The following is a 22,356-nucleotide window of genomic DNA, read 5'->3' on the forward strand; positions in this document are numbered from 1 at the left end:
GCATGCAGAAGGTTCCAGGTTCAATCCCCAGCATCTCCAGTTAAAGGGACCAGGCAAGTAGGTGATGTGAAAGACCCCTGCCTGAGACCCTGGAGAGCCGCTGCCGGTCTGTGTAAACAATACTGACTTTGATGGACCAAGGGTCTGATCCAGTATAAGGCAGCTTCATGTATTTTGAGGGTCAAAGCTCCCTTCATCAGCTACACAAAACCTACTGAAACAAGTGAAAGGGGTGTTGGTGGGAACAGAATTCAGAACAGGAAGGGCCGTCTCCCCCAACCACTGATGACTCTCAGCCACTTTGTCTGAACTTCCTTCGGGGTGTTTTGTGGCATTGTGGTGGCTCATTCACACATGCAGGCCACCCCTTGATTACGCAGTCCATGTCTGTGGGGCAAGCACGCATGTTTGGCAGTGGGCCGTACGTGATCACCATCTCTGACCAGGCCCATCCCTAGGTCAAAAGAGCGGCAAGAGGCTGGCTGTGCTCCTGTGCCCCTCACAGGCCTGGGCTCTGAGGTGCTCAGCCATGCCAACCTCTGCCACCAGCCACACTGAACAATTCCTTCCATGCTTTCTTTGTTTCTTTAATGCGCTACTCTTGTAAAGTTGGGCAGCCCCTTGAGCCAAGACTGTTAGGGATGGACATTCAATCCATTAGGCTTTTACGGGCAAGACAACAATTTTGTACTCTGAAGAGCCAACATCCTGCTTCGGACCAGCAGTCTTCCAAACCCATACATTTGGTTTACGGCAGCGACCAGTGTTAGCTGAAAGTGTCTTGTCTTGCCCAGGACACCGTCTCGCATTACCTTCACTTTCATCTGCACAATTGACACTCCCTCTGTATGAGCGCTTCCTTAGCAAGCAGTCTTTCTCTGTGGAAGAATCCAGGATGCTTTGCGCAGGTCACCAAACCGCAGTTGTTTCTGAAAACTCTCACGACTAACGTTTAATCCTAGCCGGTCACCAGGTTCGTCAAACCCTCCCAAGCAAGTGACTCTGGTTTGGTTCAGACATAATGTGAAACCATGCTTTCCTTAAGCTACGCTGAGCTTATGAAACCAGGGTTCGGCTTGCAGCCAGTCATTCAAACTTTGGTTTGTTGCAACCAATGCTGGTTTCATTGCCTTTGCTCTTTTCTCTCCCAGAGAAGCGCCTGGTGTCCCAGGCTGCTTTGCAGCAAAGGCAGCCCAAGGGAACAAGGCACATTCACACATCAAGAGAAGCCGTAGTGAAAAGTAACTGGTTAATAAACCATCTTGTCTCAGATTCTGGTTCAATGTACCGTAACTAAGCGTAGTGGTCTGTGTCTGGATAATCACACCAGCCCTAGTGTAACTGACCCATGGTTTTATATGATGTCTGAACTAAGCCAAAGAGAGTGTTGCTGTGTGTATATGGTTACCACCTAATAATGTGATAAAGACTGAAATCTGAAGCATACTTTCTTGAATGTTAAGGCCACTGAAATCAGTGGGATTTACTGCTGAGTAAACATGATTTGGAAGAAGCATACCAAATATTATGGAAATCAGAAATCCAGGTGAACATGAATGCTTGTTTACATGAGGTTATACTGCCATGAGTATACCTGGGACAGACTCAGGCACGCAAAAAAAAGGCAGACCGCAGATAGTGAGATTTTTCAGAGGGTTGCTGTGTTGGTCTGCAGTAGAACAGCTAGATTCAAGTCCAGTAGGACCTTAGAGACCAACAAGATTTTTAGAGTATAAGCTTTTGAGAGTCAAAACTCTCTTAATCAAATACGAGCAAATTGACTCTAGCTATTTAACTGGTTAGTCCTTAAGGGGCCACACAAGTCTTTCCTTTATTATCCTGCAGACCTAGAATTCTATTCCAACTCAAGGCCGGTGGGGCGGGGGTGGAGGGCTTTCATGATTAAATGTTTTGATAGCCTCTCTACAGAGGCTGGTATGGAACGACTAGATTAGAAGTATCTCAAAGACCAGCAAGATTTCCCAGGTATAAGCTTCCGAGAGTCAAAGCTCCCTTTGTCAGAAACAAAAAAAGAGAAGGGACCTCAAGGGGGAAGGAAGCTTTGATTCTCGAAAACCTATACCGCCAAAATCTTGTTGGGTTCTAAGGTGCTACTGGACTTGAATCTAGCTGTTCTCTATTTCTGTATTATAGGTGCAAGAAACTATTTTAAATACATGCTTATGTGAATGCTAGCTTGAGTAAGGCTGAATTACTCTGAATTACCAAAAAAAGATGTAGAGATTTGTTGAACAAACCACTACACTTTCCATATAACTGTAGCAAAGCGTTCATTTAAGTGGCTTAAGGATTTGACCTTTACTGTTGACGATGCCAGAGGCCAAACTTTGCAAATCCTTCCATTTGGATGTCAGGGAAGACGCTTTATTATCTTTGACCGGATGAAATTTCAACAGTCTTAAAGAACTTCCCTATATCATAAACCCCACCCCACCCTCCCCAAAAAACATTGGCCAAGCAGGAAAATCATCACAAAGTAAATATGGTGGTCAGGTCCACAATTGATTCTTCTGAGCAGAAACCCAGAAATTAGCTTAGCCGTTGGACAGCCTCACCTTTGGTCATCTTGCCCTTGCTTACAAGGTCACATAAGAAAGTCAGCTCCTTGAACTAACTTAGAGAAGATTTCCCAATGACTGAGAGCACCCTAGATTCCTAAGGACCAATTCTGACAACCCTCTACACCATATGACTTGATCCTTATTCGACCTGATGGCATCATCATCATCCCCTTAGCTTACTCATCTATGCACGATAGGGTCTTCATCTTGACGTATGCTGATGTGTAATCTGGGCAGGTGGCAGAACAATCAAGCAACAGTTCTGCCATGTGGCCAGTCTGAATAAGTATTAATTCAACTAGCATTTTGTGTTATAAGGAGGAGTCCCAACTGGTCTTTATATGGAGCTTCTCAGAGTGTAAAGCAAGCACTAAACTGAAGCAGAGTCAGAATGTTTTTTTGTGTGCAATATGTATATTTACTCAAATCATATGTCTTTTCATGTAAAACACAGTAGGATATTCTCAGATGCATTATTTTTACCAGGAATGTACAGTGCAAAGTCAGGGAGATAAAGTTATGTGATAGCAGGAGACAAAAAACAAACCCTGCATCATGGTATTTTGCAGTTGCTATTGCTGCTGGTATTTTTTGGGGAATATATATATATATATAATTTAAACCTCTTTTTTGGCTATGTACAGACATTCGGAAGAAAGGTTAGTTTATGGCTTCTCTATGTCTACTCTCTGTGGAAGAGTTTTTAATGATCCTTAAAACAACGAACGACAATCAAACCAAAACGTTTGTTATTGGTGTATTTAATTTTTGTGGATCGCTTGCGGGGATGGGGAGTTCTTTGTTTTTGCACTGAACAGCCTGCAAGTTGTTAACAATGTACTTGTACAGTATGTCTGAGTCGCATCTAATATACAGAACAGTTTAAAGCTAACGATATGCCGTCGTTATTGTAACCTCAAGAAGTCCTGTATGGAAGGAATTATGGGACTCTGAACATTGTGACTTTTTAGATATTTAAGCACCAACCCTGTGGATACTTGTTAGGAGTAAGTACTGTTGACTGTTAAAGGACTTTTGGCCAGGCTATGAGTGATGTTGGCAATCTGTGCCTGGTCCCCCTGAATACACACAACTGAGCTGTTACTAGACCAGGAGTCCCCAACCTTGTGCCCACTGACGTCTTTCCTGGTACCCACTGAGTTTTCAGGAAATGGGCAGAGCAGGTGGGACGTTTGGCCAGCATGGCTTCTAATTGGGGAGGGGCTGTGGCTCAGTGGTAGAACCTCTGCTTGGCATGCAGAAGGTCCCAGGTTCAATCCCCGGCGTCTCCCGTTAAAGGGACTAGGCAAGTAGGTGATGTGAAAGACCTCTGCCTGAGACCCTGGAGAGCCGCTGCCAGTCTGAGTAGACAATACTGAATTTGATGGGCCAAGGGTCTGATTCAGTATAAGGCAGCTTCATGTGTTCATGTGTAATTGTAGAAAAGAGCAAGAATCCAGCAGCACCTTAAACACTAACAAAATTTCTGGCAGGGTATGAGCTTTCGTGAGCCACAGCTCACTTCTTCATAACCTGCCAGAAATTTTGTTAGTCTTTAAGGTGCTGCTGGATTCTTTGCTCTTTTCTACTGCTAGCGTCAGACTAATACGGCTACTCATTGTGATCGAAGGCTTCTAATTAGCTGTGCAGATTTTTTAAAATGTTGCTTTGACAGCAGCTGCTGCCACAGATTTCCAAAGGTGCCCTCTGGCTCAAAAGGCACAATCCAATCCCCCAACTGCTCCCATGGTTGCTTTTAAAGTTTTACAACCCATTCCTGAGCCTTTGGCAGCCGGGGACAGCGTGGCCGAGGCACCGCCACGACACCTCCAAAGCCATTCCCCAGCCGCCAAAAGGCTTTTAAAAGGCTTTATTTTTTAAATGGGGCATTTTGCCCCATTGAGAAGAGCGAGGCTACGCCAGCAAAAAGCTAGCGCAGCAACGCTGTTCTCCCCGTAGGTGTGCCCCGGGGCGAAAGGGGACAGGAAGCTGCCCACTGGACGCTCCGGCCCCTGCACGCCCCAGGAACGCCCCCCCCCCAGGACACTGGCACAGGGTTTTGTGTGGGTTGGAAGGCCCAGCCAGCATCCCTGGGTGGCGCTGCTGTGGCAGCGCTGAGAGACTGGCATCCGGGTCCCCCTGCCAATCTGGACAGGCGGCCAAGCCACTTATACCGGCACAGCCCTTTCCTGACCTCCAAAGGACTTTCGTCCTTTCAGGTCAGGAATGGGCTGCAAATAACCTATGATGGGGGGGGGGAATAACAATCACAAATCCCCAGAACCAAATGTCATTTGTCTCTTATTTCTAAGTGAGCAGGCAGAAGATTATGTTGTTAGTATATTTTTTTAACCTCTTTATGTTCAGGAAAGAAAAGAAAGAGGGGGAAGATGCTGCCATAATCGCATACAAAATATATTTTTAAATATTTGGAAAGGGGCTTTTACACTCCAATATCAGGCTTTTTGAAGAAGAAAAGGATTATATTTATTTCCACTATTTTTTTGGATGTGCCACAGTTTGCTTTAAAGGAAACTGGTGCTAATAAGAGCATCACATCTTCAGTCATTAAAGCGCTTTAGGATACAAAAGAGAACTTTGTACGACTCCTCGACCAGTTTTCAGTATGATGTGTGAAGGGGGAAAGAAAAAAGGACAATCGCTGCTTGTGTTTTGTCTAGTTGCTGCTCATCTGCATTTTGTCACTAAAAAAAATTATCTCTGACTCAATCAAAAAAATATATGCCGCAAGAATTTCTCACAATTGCTCTGGTGAAAGTGTTCGGCTGTGTCATTTTCCACAAGAGTGGTTTTTCGTCTCCCAAATTTGATATCTGAACAAAGACAACCTAAGACATTTAACAGACATACAAACCCCAAATCTCTGTCACCTGGAGAGAAGTTGTATAACTAGGTAGACTGGGCCCATTCTTTAAAATACTTAGGTATACCAGGCCCACCTAGGCCATCCACCCCTGAGGTTAAGGGCCCCCTGCAGAAAATATCATGATCATTTCGGAGTAAATAGAGGTGGATAGAATTCAGCATCCACTGAAAGCAGAGAGTGACCTCATATGATAACTAACATATTGCTAGGGTTGCCGGCTCCGATTTGGGAAATACCTGGAGATTTTGGGGGTGGGGCCTGAGGAGGGCGAGGTTTGGGGTGGGAAGGGACTCCAATGGGGTATCATGCTTTAGTTTCCACCTTCCAAAGTGGGCATTTTCTCTGGGTGAACTGATGTCTGTCGCCTGGAGTTCAGCTGTAATAGCGGGAGATCTCCAGCCACCACCTGGAGGTTGCAAAGCCTATTTATGACCCAGAGGTATTGTGCAACAAGGGAATGCGCCCATTTGACATGAACCTACAACTCCCTTCCTCTAAGTCGGACCCTAAGGACCTCCCCTCTCCCAAGGCTTTCAGAGTATCCGGTCCACTGGACTGAGGCACAGGAACAGCAGATGGCATCCTGTATTCACACAATGCAAACCCCGCTCACAGCTGAATAACCCGACAAACATTTTATCCACATTTTATCCACAAACATTTAGGCCATCAGTTGCACTGGAAGTCTGATTTATTCATGAACTAGACCTTTCCTCCGGTGTAACTTCATATGTTCTCATTACAAACCAAGTGCTTCCTCTCTCTTTTTCATTAGAATTACCAAGCTAAGATTGTCAATTTGACGATAATCAGATTTCTAAAACATGCTGCAATGACCGTCGTAGCTAGTAATTTCCACTACTACCAACATTCTGTACAATTTCAAACACCCAAGTACTGCAATTCAGTTTCCAATCATGATGTTTATTAGAATGGGAAAGCTTTTTTGCCGGCAGATACCTAAAAGGCATGCAAAAAAATCTACATTATGGCTTTGTCTTATTGGCATGGGCATCGTTTGACTTTAAATCAAAATTCTAGCATCCTAAGCGCATTGTAGGGCACACTGGAACTTGTCAGCGCAGGTCATTTTGGTGCATACGTTTTTGTGTGTAAAATTTGCAATGGCTCCACAAAAAAAGGTCAAAGGAGATCTTTCCATTGGAATCCACTCCTAATTCTTGGGTTACAAAAAATCGGCGATCTTCCGCCTTGATAGCTTGTGGAGACCCTTTCGACTTGATGGAGAGGATTCTGAGGCACATCCCAGGGTCCACTTCCACATTCGATTACCAACCTCCAGGTGGTGGCTGGAGATCTCCTGCTATTATAAATGATCTCCAGCTGATAGAGATCAGTTCACCTGGAGAAAATGACCACTTTGGTCATTGGACTCTATGGCACTGAAGTCCCTCCCCTCCTCAAACTCCCACCCTCCTCAGGCTCTGCCCCCAAAACCTCCTGCCGGTGGCGAGGTGGGACCTGGCAACCCTACTTCCACAACCCTCCCCAGCAGCTGCACAATACAGAGACAGGCAGGCAAGATGTCTTTCCAAATAAGCTCCTGAGGACCCCCATGATCCAAGTGGGCTTTTAAAATGCAAGTGTTTGAGGGTCCAGTTCAGATCAGGATCTCAGTGCAAGGATAAGCCTTACCCCACACACTGTTTCCCCAAACTGAAATGGCCCTGGTGAAGCAACCATTTGCTCCACTGGAGCATACATAGAGGTACCAATATCAGTACTACTCTGTTTCCCCAAAAGGCAGCTCCCAGGGGCCATTTCGGCTCAGGAAAATGGCACAGGCAGGCCAAATCCCCTCCCCTGACACAGTCCAAATTAGGACCCCTCACACCTGATGTCTGCTTTATATAATCACACAAGTGATTAAAATGTGCAATTTGCTGCCAGAGGATGTAGTGACGGGATTAGCTACATTGACAGAGGATAGGTCTATCAGTGGCTACCAGCCATGGTGACTGAAGGGAACCTCCACATTCAGAGGCAGTCAGCCTCTGAATCTAGGGTTGCCAACCTCCAGGTACTAGCTGGAGATCTCCTGCTCAATCAATCAATCTTATTAATGTTTTAGTCACAGACCTTAACAATGTTCAGATTAAGACCATACAAAATGTATAACCCACAACACCCAGAGTTACATTAATAAAATTTTTAAAACGTTACGGACAGCCACATATATACATATTGGTTACTGAATTGAATGTTATAGTTCTCCTAAATCTCCTGCTATTACAACTGACCTCCAGCCGTTTTGGCAATTGGACTCTATGGCACTGAAGTCCCTCCCCTCCCCAAATCCTGCCCTCCTCAGGCTGTGCCCCAAAAACCTCCTGCCGGTGGTGAAGAGGGACCTGGCAACCCTAACTGAATCCCAGTGTCAGGAGGCAACATCAGGGGAAGGCCTCGGACTCTATGCCGTTTGTTGGATCTCCAGAGGAACTGGTTGGCCACTGTGTGAGACGGGGGATGCTGGACCAGATGGACCCTCATTGGTCTGATCCAGCAGGGCTCTTCTTATATTCATTTTTAAAGGGTGGGAGTTCCGATCACAGAAATCTCACAGTCTCATCTGGTTTGGCCTGAGATCCTTCACTGGTGACACCCAAGATTTCCTGTGCGCAAAGCATGCATTTGCTCTGCCACAGAGCCATAACCCATCTCCAAAGATCCTTTGCCTGCGCAAGTAATCCTTCATATGGGGTGCCCAGATTCCCCAGGCCAGCAATGTAATGGTTGCTTCTCAACAGGCTGTTACCCTGCTACAGCCCTTCGATATAAATAGCTAGCAATCTGTGAGTGAACATGTTTTTTTAAAATCTGTACAAGTGATGCCGCAAACATGAGAGCATGAATGAATGCATCAATAGTTTTTTTTAATGGCAACACAGAGACACTTGCATCCAAGCTGAACTGCTGGACTGATGCAGAACTTGGAAACATAGAGCTGGAAACGACCTCAAGAGACATGAACACAGGTACACATGAAGCTGCCTTATACGGAATCAGACCCTTGGTCCATCAAAGTCACTATTGTCTACTAAGATTGGCAGCAGCTGGCCTGGAGGAAAACTTGCTGCCTGGAGCAAAGCAGCAGCACACTGGCGCATTCGTTATTTCTAACTAAATGTTTGCAGTATGCTCAAGACAACAGCATTGCTCAGAAGAGACCTCCCATATTTGGAAGAGGGGGGAAAGAAAGTGCACCCTGCCCTTTCATCTTCGCTTTGCTGACATCAGGCAGCTCAAGTCTGGCCACATAAGAAGTTAATTTTAGAGCCGAGAAAGTGGTCGTATCTTCCTTGATAGCAGCCGCAGAGGAAAGTGTCCCATCTCAGAGATGCGAAGGTAGGTGGGAGCAGCCGATGAAGAGGGGGCAGGTACAGTAGTTGATGAAGTCACGGCACACGCACTCACTCCCCTGCCCTGTTAAAAAGGAGGAGCCAGTAGCAGGCCCCGGACTTCAGCCGTGAAGAGGAAGTCTTCTCTCCTGAGCACCAGGGCTGGCTTTGAAGCAGACTCTTCAACATGCCCCTCTCGTCGGTGCTCTTCTGTATATTGGCTTTGCTACTGCTACAAGGTAAGCCCGAAGAGACGGGTTTTGTTTCAGCCCCTTGCAGAGTTTCAGGGAACCTTTCCGGCACTGGTTTGTCTGCCGAGGAAGCCCTCTGCATGGCTGAAGAATTTGGGAAGTGGTCATAGGTGCAAACTCTGCTCTGACAGGCAGACGTTGCAAGGGAAATTGGTGGAGAGAATGCTGCCTTTTGCGGAGAAGCTCATCTTCCATTGGGGCCTTCTCCTTGAGGAACCCTCTGAGACACTCTGGCATGCAGTCTGCATGCAGTCTGCAATACCCTGGCATGCATTCTCTCCCTGGTGGAGAGAATGCTGCCTTTTGCAAAGAAGCTCATCTTCCATTGGGGGTCTTCTCCTTGAGGAACCCTCTGAGACACCCTGGCATGCAATTCGAAAGCCCTGAAGTCATTTGTCAATAGGCACCAGTGCTGCTGATTTCCCCTCTGTTGTGACTTTTCCATTGGCAATGATATTGCACGGGCTCGCTCCAAAAAAACAATGTACAAACTTCTTCAGCTTGGGATGATGAAGTTGGCCCTATGAAGCCACTTGGGAACCACAGATGCTTTAGGAGCCACAGGTCTTCTCTCCTCCCATGGCATCATTGCTCCCTTCCCTTGGGGAGGGGCTGTGGCTCAGTTGTAGAGCATCCGCTTGGCATGCAGAAGATCTCAGGTTCAATCCCCGGCCTCTCCAGTTAAAGAGACTAGGCAGGTAGGTGATGTGAGAGACCCCTGCCTGATGGAGAGCTGCTGCTGATCTGAGTAGACAGTACTGACTTTGATGGACCAAGGGTCTGATTCAGTATAAGGCAGCTTCATGTGTGTTCATGTGGGTTCCCCAAGCAGCTTGGCTGAGACAAGACTATCACCACCTCTGACAGCAGAACCTGGTAAGCGTCTCTCCCATCAGGAAACAGGAGATCACCCCAAATACCTCTGCGGGGATGTCTAATCTCTTGATGGGAAGGATGCTTGCCCGATAAGTTGTAGTTCTTTAAGCCTAATAAGTCTTGTTAGGGGGAGCAGAAAAATCAGGATGGGGTCCAGATGAGAAGCACGGGCTGCCAGCAGACCATCACCTTTACAAAGTACGAAGCTGAAAAGATTGAAACATTGAAAAGATGAGCATGTTGCCTAGCACTTCAGTCATGTTCTTGAGCCTGAAAACCTTCGCTCTGCCATGTGGAATCTGCACAGGTACGCATGTCATTCAAAGAGGGAGGGGGTAAGGCATCACCCTCCAGCTGAATCATAGCCCACCAACTCCAAATATTTCAGCTAAGACAAATGTCACCACTAGATTGCTACCATTATTACCTGCCTTTCTACCTTGCAGAACTCAAGGCGGTTTACGGAATGACTAAAACAACAATCCTAAAAGACCGAGATTTAAAATTTCAATTAGGACTTCCAATAAATAACTAAATTAGTCAAATGCAGTCCTAAATAAAACTATCTTCCACTGCCTCCTAAAGGTTGAAAGTGAGGGGGCCAGCCTCCCGGGGGAGGCTGTTCCATCATCGAGGGTCTACCACCAAAAAGGCCCTCTCTCATGTGCCTACCAGATGAGCTTCTTTGATTAGTGGGGAAATTGTTTCCATGTAGAAAAAAAACAAGGTGCAAAGGGGCTCTCAGCATTGATGGGGGCTACCAGGAAAAAGACCACACTACTTCTTTCTACACAGATCAGTGGACCATGTGTGGGAGGGACTAGCATTCCCCACACTTGGGGGGGATAGCATTAAACAAAGACTGGTTAACAGCATTACTGCTTTCCTGTTGCCTCACACTGAAACACTACGCATAGAATGATTCTGGGGTTGCTGTGTGTGTTTGTGCCCCCATGTGTTTCCTTTCTCTCCAAGTTCAAAGCTCATAAACTGACGTGCCTTGGCGTAACCACACGAGTGGCAGGAAACCATGAAGCTGAGACCCATGGAAAACCACAAACACAACTCTCCCAGCCATTGACAGAGCAAACTCGGCGTTGCTCAAAGTCAAAGCTGGAACTTCCAAATACTCCCTTGCCTCTCTGTTTAATTACATACGGTACCCTCCTCAAGGCAGCCAATATGGGCTATCCCATATTATCATTACAACAGGTGGTTACAGGAGACAGGCTTGGTTTGATCCATGACAAGGAACTATAGTTTGGCATGATGTCTACACTGGGAAACCCTGGTTTATACAAGCCAGAATGGTAAAGCCATGCTGTGAAGCAGATTTTCAAAGCATGGTTTGGCATGATGTGACAAGTCTGGGCTATGTCCATAGCTCAACTTGCAATGTAAGCTGTAAGTTTCTGGAGTGTTGCTCTTTTTTCTGGATCTCAACTGACCCAAATAAATACAATCATTGGGTTAAGTTAATGCTGCGTGAATCACTACCAATATGGGAACTCTGGAATCTTCTTGGCTTTCTTGGCAGGCAGCACAAGCTGATCCTAAAGATGAAAATCTGGTACTTCTGCATCTTCCCTATCGAGCCAAGTAGTACCCAGAGAGAATGATGTAGATCGGGAAAATGCTGAGTAGCCAGTGGCTACACAGTCCAATCTAATATGCCCATCTCTGCACAGATGCTTCCAAAGGTTTAAAGCAGGGGTGTCAAACATAAGGCCCATGGGCCAGGGCTGGCCCCTTGAGAGCTCTTATCTGGCCTGCAAGGCAGCCACCCTCCTCACACACACACCCTCAATCTGGGCCGGCGAGGCATGGCTCGGCCAGACCAAGTGGCATTTATGCCATATCTGGCTCTTGTAACAATTGAGTTTGACACCCCTGGTTTAAAGAGACAAGCGATCCAACCATGGAACATGGCCCACAGCTGAATGGAATTATGAAACGACAAAGGGGGACCTGCAACCAAATGTTGCAGATTGTGTTGAGGTGTATTTTCAGCCACCTCCAGCACTCTTACCTGGACCTCAGCAGTGGGGAGGGCAGCTGAGGTGATGGCACTGGAAGAGGACAGGTGGGTGAAGAGGAGCCTCCTTGCCAGCATGCTCACCTCCAGGGTCGTTGCCTCAGTCTTGGCACTCTGCAGCCAAGAGAAGAGCTGGACAGCAACTGAGCTGGAGATGGGCAAGTGGGAGAGGAGGCTTCTTCACCACTGTTCCCTGTGGGCAAGGAGGAGGTGGTTCCCAGTCCTCTTCCCCTCCCCCACTGCACCAGTGGTTAAGGTTTCGGATTTTTCGGCAAACCTGGGGGGCTCCTCCAAGTTTGGAGAAATACCTTCCGTCAATGTGGCCCCAATCTACAGATTTAAGTATCAGCAGATGGGGCCACAGTTGACTATTAGATATATTGATATACAGTAGGTGGCTGATGTGTTTCATGAAACTCTACGCAAGCCTGTGTGCTTCACTCACAAGAGAGGGACTGTGGCTCAGTGGTACAGTGTCTGCTTGGTATGCAGAAGGTCCCAGGTTCAATCACCAGCATATCCAGTTGAAAAGGATCAGGCAGTAGGTGATGTGAAAGATCACTGCCTGAGATCTTGGACAGCCACTGCCAATTTGAATAGGCAGCACTGGCCTTGATAGACCAATGGTCTGATTCAGTACTGGGCAGCTTCATATGTCCATATGTCTCTCTAGGACTCTGTCAGCTGTCCCTGAGAGACACTTCATAAATCCATTCTCTTTGACAGAGGGCTTTCTAGAGGCTCCCATCGAAAGCCTAACAGTAGTGGAGGGTCAGGATCTGGACTTGCATTGTGTGGTGGGTGGAGACAACTCATCTGTTCTGCAGTGGTCCAACCCTCGCTGGTTTGTGATTTTTCTCGACCGCGTACAAGGTAAGTGCCGGTGGAAGCTGGTGCCCTAATTATTTTTCCATTGCACCGTGGACAAGTGGTGGGCTTTCCTGCTGTACAGTTATCTGAGTCATCCACACCTCCACCATTTGGTTCCATCGTAGCCCGTCAACCCCTTCAGGGCAGGAAGTTGAAGCGGCAGAAGCCCCATCGTTGTGGTCACAAAGTGTGAATGCAGAAATTCCTTCCAGGGTGTTCATCACTGCTTCCACTATGCAAAAGGCCACTGTTCTGTCCAGCAAGTCCAAAGAACTCAGCAGTGGCCCTTCTGGGCTCTGGCTTATGCTAGATTACATCGTAATACATTTTTAAACCTTTCAGATACCCCAACATTGTATGTTATTTTTATTCTAGAAAAACATTTCAGAGATCTTTTATAACTAGGTTTTTGTTGTTGTTGTTGTTTTTGCTGGAATAAAACTGGAGGCACATTTGAGTCCATATGCAATTTTGTGTGTATCTTCTTGATCAGCTCACTTTCTGTAAAGGCACTGGAATTTTAATTGCCAGTGAAAACCTTACGTAGCGCTCTTTCTTCCTACACCCCCGTACTGCATGATTTATTGGATGCATTACACTTTCTTTATCACTTAAACTGGCATCGTGGTATAGTGGTTAAGAGCGGCGGGCTCTAATATGGTGAACTGGGTTGGTTTCTCCAGTCCTACACATGAAGCCAGCTGGATGACCTTGGGCTAGTCACAGTTCTCTCCAAACTCTCTCAGCCTCACCTACCTCACAAGGGGTCTGTTGTGGGGAGGGGAAGGGAAGAAGATTGTAAGCCGGTTTGATTCTCCTTAAAAGGTAGAGAAAATAAGCATACAAAAACCAACTCTTCTTCTTTTGAGTCTGCAATGCTACTGTGGTGCTAGGAAGAACAGGTTGTACCAATAAAGGGGCACCTCCACCACCCTGGTTTGTGTGTAACAGTTGTGCTGTGTGGAAGCTTCTGCAAACTGTCTTCTTTCCCAGCAAAGTCTAGCTCTGCAGAGGTGCAGCCCCAGAACTAGAGGATCGGCGTGTCCTCTTGCACCAGGCTTAGACATCTGGGCACCCCAGGGAAAATTCAGAATGATGCTCCTCTTTCTTCCTCCCTTGAATTTGGTTCCTGAGCCTGGGAGCCTCTCCTTATTCACTGAGCTTGAGGAAGCCTTCTTCATACTCAGCCATCCTCAGAGCCATGGCAGACAGATCCTCCTTTTCCCTTCCTTTAGCAGCACCCCAGCCAGATTCAGATCCATTTTAGGCAGGGATAACTTGGTGCAGGAGGGTCACCTTCATGGGTAGGGAGGAGCCATAGCCAAGGGAAGAAGGACACATGAACACCGAATGCTTCTGTGGATCCAGCACTACCACAGAGGATTCTGGAGTACAACCATTGAGATCCAAGATGGCAGCACCATCCTCAGTTCATGGGGATCTTAAGATGTACAAAAAAGAGCCCGATGCTGCCAACCTCTAATGCCAGCCATGCCTTCTTCATGGCTTGGGACCCCGTCTTGTCCCCTGTGCACAACCTCTGAATCTTGACAGCCATAGCTGTTTCCCTATGTCTGCAATGGAGCCCATTCAAGGTCTTGTCCCCCAGTGATGTGACAGGCCTTCATGTAAATCAGTGGTTTCCAAAGTGAGCAGTACCACCCCCTGGGGGGGCAGTGTGATTACCTAGGGGGCACTAAGAGGCAAGGGGACAGCAGAGGGTGCTAGAGGTGGCCCATTCAACTGTGTTGTTGGATAGGGTAGGGGGTGCTGGGGTTGAGTTTGTGGAACCAAGGGGGCCGAAAAGTTTGGGAACCACTGATGTAAAGCTTTGAAGAATGAGCTTTTAATGCCTTTCCCATTTTTAAAATGTTCCTTTTCCAGGTTTAAAGGATAAGAGGTATAAGCTTATTAATTCTTCAACGGATCACTTGTCAATTCGCATTTCCAACATAACAACAGATGATGAAGGACTGTACACCTGTGACCATTATGGTGCGACAGTCACAACCAAGGTGGTGAATGTCACCGTTTTAGGTGAGTTCCTAAAATCCTAGCTTTGAATCTAAGAGAGCAAGCAAAGAGGCATAAGTGGATCAAGCTCTGTTTGCCCGTATATCTGATACCAGTGGGTACCCAGTGGTTGCCCAACTGCATAGCCTATTGGAAACCAGTCCAGGAGAGACCCACTCACCCAAATTTTCCTAGTGTTTGGATGGCCAGCTGGGACAGAGAATTCATAGGGAAATCCTAAACAGTTAAACCTTTCTGAATCCATTGCAATCACTTCTCTTTGGGTTTCAAGGATGATGAAAGTGAGTGAACAGCATCTTTTCACTGGGAAAGAAACAAATCTCTTTGTACGAGGACACATAAAAATCCAGAGCCAGCTCTATACCCCTTGCTGTGATGAAACTGAAGTGGGAAGAATTCAGTTTCCTAATCCCATCACTCATTTTTTTTCATTTGCAGTTGCTCCTTCTAAACCTCTGTTGGAAGAATCAACAATTAGAGTTCACAGCGGAGAAGAAATTATTATCTTAAGGTGCTCTACCTGGAGGAGTAAGCCCTTTCCTCAGGTTACATGGCTGCTGGACAATGGGATCGAGCTCTTTGGTATGTTTTTAATCAGTTACTTTCTTGATGTGGTGCCCATTGCTTGTCAATAACTTTATTAAATCAGCACCAACACCTAATGGACAAGGCAAATTCTGCAAAAACTCAGCCATGACTCAGTTCAGACATATCATAAAACCATGGTTCAGCTATGGTTGGTTTTTGAAACCAGGAACCGTCTTGCAAATAATCACTCGCTGGTTTGCCTTGACAAATGATGGTTTCATAACCTTTGCTTTGGCCAGATATCTGCATAGGTAGAAAACATCATGTGAAACCAAATATTGTTTATTTATTTATTTTATTCTATTTCTGACTTGCCCGCCATGGCCAGGCTCAGGGCGAGTACCAACATTAAAATCAACAAATACAGCAATTCTAAAAAATTATTTTAAATCTACAATCCTTCATTTAAAACATAATCTACGACGAACTCTGCTTAATAAATCAACCTTGACCTGCAGTTTTTGACTCCTGATTTGATGGAATCAAATTTCTGTGCACAATGAGGCTATTATTTGTTTAGAAAATGTAAATGCCACCTCTGTAAAGAGTCAACTCACAAAGAAAATCAGTAGAAACTTGTAAAGTGAGCAACATATTTTCCATCGCTAGTACTGGTCTGTTTATTTAGGTCCTCTACCCATCCCAACTATATTTTAAAAGACTTTCCCCTCATGAAGTCATTACTGTATAACATCTAAACACTGGCATAGTTTGTGGTGAAGTTAAACTCTAGACACTACAACAAACTTCAAAGATCCCAGTCCATCTGATTATTGAAGTTATAAGATTCTATGGGGGTTTTGTGGTGCTGATGAGGAGGGGCTGTGGCTCAGTGGTAGAGCATCTGCTTGGCATGCTGAAGGTCCCAGGTTCAATCCCTGGCATCTCCAGTTAAAGGGACTAGGCAAGTAGATCATGTGAAAGACCCCCTGCCTGAGACCCTGGAGAGCCGCTGCCAGTCTGAGTAGACAATGCTGACCTCGATGGACCAAGGGTATGATTCAGTATAAGGCAGCTTCATGTGTTCAGTGAAGTCTACAGCAGCAATTGGTTCTTCTTTCTGCCTGTCACAGGGAAGCTGTCCAGTCAAAACGACCTAAAACAGCAGACTTGGAAGTGTTCCAGGAAAATGACTGAAGTGGGAAGGAGTGTGAAAGGGGAGGGGGAATAAAGCAAGAAAGAACTGGCAGAAAACAGTGTCATAGACCTTTGGCTACAGGCCCTCATTGGTCAATAAAGTAGCGTTCAAAAACAATGCTGTTCCAATGCACTCTGCAAATGGATTTTACTGTGTAAAATAGCAAAGCCCACTTGCAATCAATCACTAAAGTGCATTGAAAGGGGATTGAAAGTGCATTGTTCAGCATGTGTGAAAGCACCTTACAAGAGAGTAAGGGTTATTTCCCCCCTCCTGCTGCCCTTCCAAATATATTTTAGGTGACACCCAACATCAGTGTGAAGGCAACGGAAAGAAATGCAACACAACCAGCACCCTGACAGTCCACACCTTCAACCAGAAGTCAACTCTGACTTGTGTTGTTCGGCACAAAGCTCTGGGAAGAGGAAATTTAACCGCAACTGTCCACCTAGGCCATATCAGTAAGTGCAGCGTTTGTATCTGTGCAACATTTGAAGCATTACATTGATTAGGTGGAAGGGAGAAACGGGAGAGCCTGTCTTCTCAGTAAACACATACTAAAGGAGATGGGCAGTGGAGTAATGGCAGCCAAGGAGAAAACACATAAAGGTAGTGCCTAAATCAGGTGATTCATCATGGCTTCCACATGGTTTTTGCCAACTCCTGTACTAAGTCTACTAATTTATTAAGACTGACTGATGAGGCCTCGTTCTGTGTCTTATATGTCACTTGAGATGAAGTGGATAGCTAAATGGAATGTGGTCTTATGGGGAAGAAACTAAAAACTTGGATAAATGTGTGTTTATTTTCCAGAGTCTACTGCAGATATTGTTCCAACTACATCTGAATTTGGTACAACAACCTTGGAGAATCCTTGGCATTACACAGGTAAAAAGCAAAATGCCACCAATAATTTTTAACAAAAAAGAAGAAGAGTTGGTTTTTATATGCCAGTGTGGTATAGTGGTTAAGAGCGGTGGTTTGGAGCAATGGACTCTGATCTGGAGAACCGGGTTTGATTCCCCACTCCTCCACATGAGCAGCGGAGGCTAATCTGGTGAACTGGGTTGGTTTCCCCATTCCTACACATGAAGCCAGCTGGGTGACCTTGGGCTAGTCACACTCTCTCAGCCTCACCTACCTCACAGGGTGTCTGTTGTGGGGAGGGGAAGGGAAGGTGATTGTAAGCCAGTTTGATTCTGCTCTTAACCACTACATCATGTTGACAATTCTCTAGTTTACTTTGATCAATCAACGACTCTTCAAGTAAGAGTATGCAAAATTTATCCTGATATTGTTTTCTTTCAAATAAACCATTTATAAACCTATTTAGCTGGTTATAGTTTAAATAAATTTTAAAATTTATCTGCACAAATCATCCTTTAAGGCCATAACTCATGCAGCTGAGGTTGACAGACCTGTAGTTTGGATATTCAAAGCTGAATCAGGTTGAAATTGCACAGAAGACCACCCAAAAATTATGGGATTCTTAATTCAGTTCTGTTTAATATAAGGATAAAGGGGAGGGGTTCTAAATCAATATGAAGAAAGGCCCCCAAAAGATGATATGAGGCCATGCTATCGATCTATCACAATCCTGCCGTTACTTTGACAAATGTACGGTAGTTTGTTTCAAGCCATTCACTGTAATATCAGTTCTGTAATACACAGTTCTGCAGGGACATGAAAGGAATAACGTTTCTCTTTTCATTCTGACATTATCAGACAACATATTAAATGTAACAGACGGAAATTTCAGGACACAAATGCCACACCTGAGCAGCAAAGCAGACACTCCAAACTCTACCAGCACCAATGGTATGTCACATAATTAAGAATAATTTCCAAACGTAACATTAGATTAATTCCTGCCGTTATATTGACACATACGATCCTAATGGAACATGAAAGGAATAACCCCTTTTCATTGCAGCAGAATCAGACAACATATTAAATGTAACAGAAGAAAACTTTGTGGCTCCAACCACATCTGCAAGGAACGAAATGACAACTCAGAATCCGAATTCCACCAGTGGTATGTTAAAGTACCAATAATTTCCAAATGTAAAATAAAAACTTGACCTACGCTATTGTGCACGTGTAGTCCTGAAATTCTTGCTGCTCTTGTGTATTGTGTTGTGATCTGATTTGAGACTTTTTACAAGTTACTGTTAGGGAAATCTTGGGAATAGGGCTGACTGCTGAATTGATTGTGTTGAAATATTGATGAAATAGCTGTCAGCTTGCCTAGGCCTAAGGGATAGACAGGAAGGGGGGTATAAAAAGAATAAATGAATGAATGCGCAGCCATATCAGTACCCATCCCTGCTGGGAATAACCCTTCTCTTTTTTCATTGCAACAGGATCAGAAAACGTATTCGATATAACACAAGGAGGCCCCAGCACACCAGCAACGCCAAGCAATGGCGAAGCAGGAACTCTGAACATTACTGCCACCAACGGTAGGCTAAAGCAATTTAACCATGATTTCCATACACAAAATAATAATTTCTGCTTATAATCTGACACGTGCCGCTCCCCTCAAGCCACTTAGTGATTCGTTTCCGCTGGGACCTGCAAGGAGTAAGCCTTATCGTTTTCATTTCTCAGCAGAACCTGACAAAATATTAAACGTCACGGAAGGAAACTCTAGTACACAAACAGCGTCCCCAAGCCATGAAGCAGCTACTCTGAATTCCAACCTGACCAGCGGTAGGTTAGAGCAATTGAACAATTATTTGTGATTGTAAAAATATGTATTCCAGCACAGCCAGTATCTTATTAGGAAACAGTACTCCAAAGGTATTAAAACGCACAGTACTTTTAAAAAACAGGAACAAACCTTACCCGTGAAGGAATCTTGAAGGAGCCGAGCAAGCTGTTCCCAATCCTTGTGGCCGCGCTACTTTCAGTTCTGTTTGTCGTAGTCCTGCTCTTCTTGGTGAAACTGTGGAAAGCACATAGAGAATGGAAGAGAGGTAAGGCAGTCTGAAAAATTGCATCCATCTATATTGTGTGTAGGGTTTTTTGTTGGCAGTGGTTTTGATGGCTTTAAAATGTGATTTTTATTATGTATGTTTTAATTTGTTAGCTGCATTGGTGGCTTTTGTGATGGCAGAAAGGCAGGATATAAATGTTATAAAACAAACAGTACATTTTGTTGTCCAGCATACATAAATCTCTGTTGCCCAATTTATCCTCACAACAATCCTGTGATGTAGGCTAGGCTAAGAGAGAATGGCATCAGACAGCAAGCGAACAACAATAGTGTTCATGGTGGATAGTGAGGTCATTAAATTAATAAAACACCTTTCCAAAGCAATTGGTTTTCTGCAATTCATTTGATCCTTACTTAACACATCCTGAGAATGCAGCTCTAAACCAATCACATAACTTTTCAACAGGTGAAGCTCTCCATAAAATTATTTTACTAGGTCAGTTTCATATGATAAATACGAGGTTTGAAAGCACCCTCATGTGGAGAGAGCTGGTATTTGACATATCAGAGCAGGGCACTGTGAAACTACGATTATGAATTAAATGTTAAATGTCAGTTTTCACCACATTCAAACAACTATTTGCTGCATGAACTGGCACAGTATACATATCTTCTGGTAAATGTTAACATCTCAAAAAAGTACTCAGAATTGGCCCTCAAATCCCGTCATGTTTGAATGAGAGGTTTTGATTTCTGCTCGTACCATGGGGTACGTACCAGGTGCTTCCACCTGCTATTGACCCTTCAAATTCAGCTGCCCTTTATTTATTTATACTTATTTCTATCCAAAAACCCTCAGCCAAAGTGGTTCTTAAGGCAGTTTATAAAACCTAGACTTGTTTAGAGATCGACTAAATTTTCATGGTATAATCTTTTGAAAGTCAAAGCTCCCTTCATGGGAGTTTTGACATTTGGAAACTTATACCCCCCCCCCCCAAATCTTGTTGGTCTCTAAGGCGCTACTGGACTTGAATCTACTACTGCAGGCCAACATGGCTACATCTAAAACTAGGTTTAAAAAGCCTAGTTAAAACATAAACACTTATAATAATAGCTATTTTAAATCTTTTAAAAACCAGGGGGGAAATTTACAAAGCAGCTTTAAAAGCAGCAACATGTAAAAATAAATAAGCAGCACAAAATGCATCTTTAAAGGAGCAAAGTTAACAGCATCACTAAAAGCAGCACGTAACAAAAGTAGATGGCATAAAATCCAGCATAAAAATTCACACGCACGCATCACCTACTCCTGGGGGAATGACCCTGGCTCAGCGGTAGAGCTCTGTTTTGCGTACAGAAGGTCCCAGCTTCAAATTCCACCATCCCCAGTTTTAAAAGGGTCAGGTAGATGGTGATATGAAAAAAATGTAATTGAGACCCTGAACATACTGCCACAGTAAACAATACTGACCTTGATAGACCAAGAGTCTGACTCAGAATAAGGAAGATTCATGTGTTTAGTCAAAGAATCACCGGGAAAACATACATTTTAGCAGCCAGATTTTTATTAATGCTGCTACATATGTGAGAACATGGGCAATTTTTAAAGTTTTCATGCTTGTTTACATACAGTAGCCATTTTAGAACATATGTTGTAGCATTAAAAATAACACATCGGTTGGGGCTGGAGACTTGGGGTAGGATGGAGAATGCAGGACTGGCTTGCATCAAACTAAAGTGGCTAACAGTGCAATCCTAAAGAGAGTTACACTCTTAAATCCATGGACCAGAGGTCTCCAGCTCCAACCTCCATGTTTTTTTATAGAGCAATCCTAAACAGCTTTACTCAGGATCCTAAGGTCTGTTCCACAGGGCTTACTCCCAAGACAGTTCTTAGGATTGCACTATAACTGATTAACAGTGCAATGCTAAGCATCTATACTCAGAAGATCAATAGGATTTATTCCCCAACACGTGTGTTTAGGATTGCATTCTAAGAGGGCTCTTTGTGAAGAAATCTGCCGTATTTACTGTCGCTCATTATTTCTCTCTCTGAATGTCATCCGAATAGAAAACGATTCTTCAGACCTGACGCTGGAGAGCTACAAAGCTAGGCCTAATGAAGACAATCATGTGCAGGAGAATAGGAAAGGTAAGTCAGCAGAGTTGTAACACAAGTGTGTGTGAGAGAGAATTTGAATTTTTAAAGTGCAAGTACAGAGTTGCCAGCCTCCAGGTACTAGCTGGAGATCTTCTGCTTTTACAACTGATCTCCAGCCGACAGAGATCAGTTCACCTGGAGAAAATGGCCACTTTTGCAATTGGACTCTATGGCATTGAAGTCCCTCCCCTCCCCAAACCCCACCCTCCTTGGGCTCCACCCCCCAAAATCTTCAGGTATTTCCCAACCCAGAGCTGACAACCATACCTGGAATCAACACCTGGCTCACCAGGTTCCTTCTCCCCATAGTAAGAAGAAGAGCCAAGCCCAAGACCAGAACCCAATTTCCTCTCCCGGTTACCTTTAAATCCCAGTAGCAAAATGTTTTCTGAGTAGGCCCTTATTCCAAATGTAGCTGAGGCAAAAATAAATATTTATCTATTTGGTGGGGATATCAATAAATATTTATTTACTTTTCCCCAGTGGTCGGTTGGAAATCTAGTAAGAAGAGCGCTGCTGAAGGATTGTGGCGGACCTCATCAAAGAATTCAGAAGAATCCAATGGATCCGTCTTTGAGAAACAGTTGCCCTACATAAAAGAGACAGATCTATAACTGTCAGTCCCTCATGACAACCC

At 44.8% G+C, this 22,356-nt stretch overlaps 1 protein-coding gene across 1 annotated transcript; it reads left to right on the plus strand.

The window, feature by feature from the left end:
• Positions 1 to 9,015: 9,015 nt before the first annotated feature.
• CRTAM (cytotoxic and regulatory T cell molecule) lies at positions 9,016 to 22,333 on the plus strand. The gene is made up of 11 exons (XM_056860863.1): positions 9,016 to 9,067; positions 12,717 to 12,863; positions 14,745 to 14,897; positions 15,333 to 15,476; positions 16,920 to 17,081; positions 17,434 to 17,508; positions 18,346 to 18,444; positions 18,554 to 18,655; positions 19,455 to 19,598; positions 21,630 to 21,710; positions 22,203 to 22,333. The coding sequence occupies exons 1-11, from the start codon at positions 9,016 to 9,018 to the stop codon at positions 22,331 to 22,333; spliced, it is 1,290 nt and encodes a 429-aa protein (XP_056716841.1).
• Positions 22,334 to 22,356: the final 23 nt, after the last annotated feature.

The sequence above is a fragment of the Euleptes europaea genome, chromosome 14 (genome assembly GCF_029931775.1).
Source record: "Euleptes europaea isolate rEulEur1 chromosome 14, rEulEur1.hap1, whole genome shotgun sequence".
NCBI lineage: Eukaryota > Metazoa > Chordata > Lepidosauria > Squamata > Sphaerodactylidae > Euleptes > Euleptes europaea.

Excerpts from the sequence above, each read along its gene's own strand:
- CRTAM (XM_056860863.1), top strand. The coding sequence starts at position 9,016 with ATGCCCCTCTCGTCGGTGCTCTTCTGTATATTGGCTTTGCTACTGCTA. Across the intron at positions 12,864-14,744 it reads TTTTCTCGACCGCGTACAAG|GTTTAAAGGATAAGAGGTAT; the intron begins GTAAGTGCCGGT and ends TTCCTTTTCCAG. Across the intron at positions 17,509-18,345 it reads GAATCCTTGGCATTACACAG|ACAACATATTAAATGTAACA; the intron begins GTAAAAAGCAAA and ends TGACATTATCAG.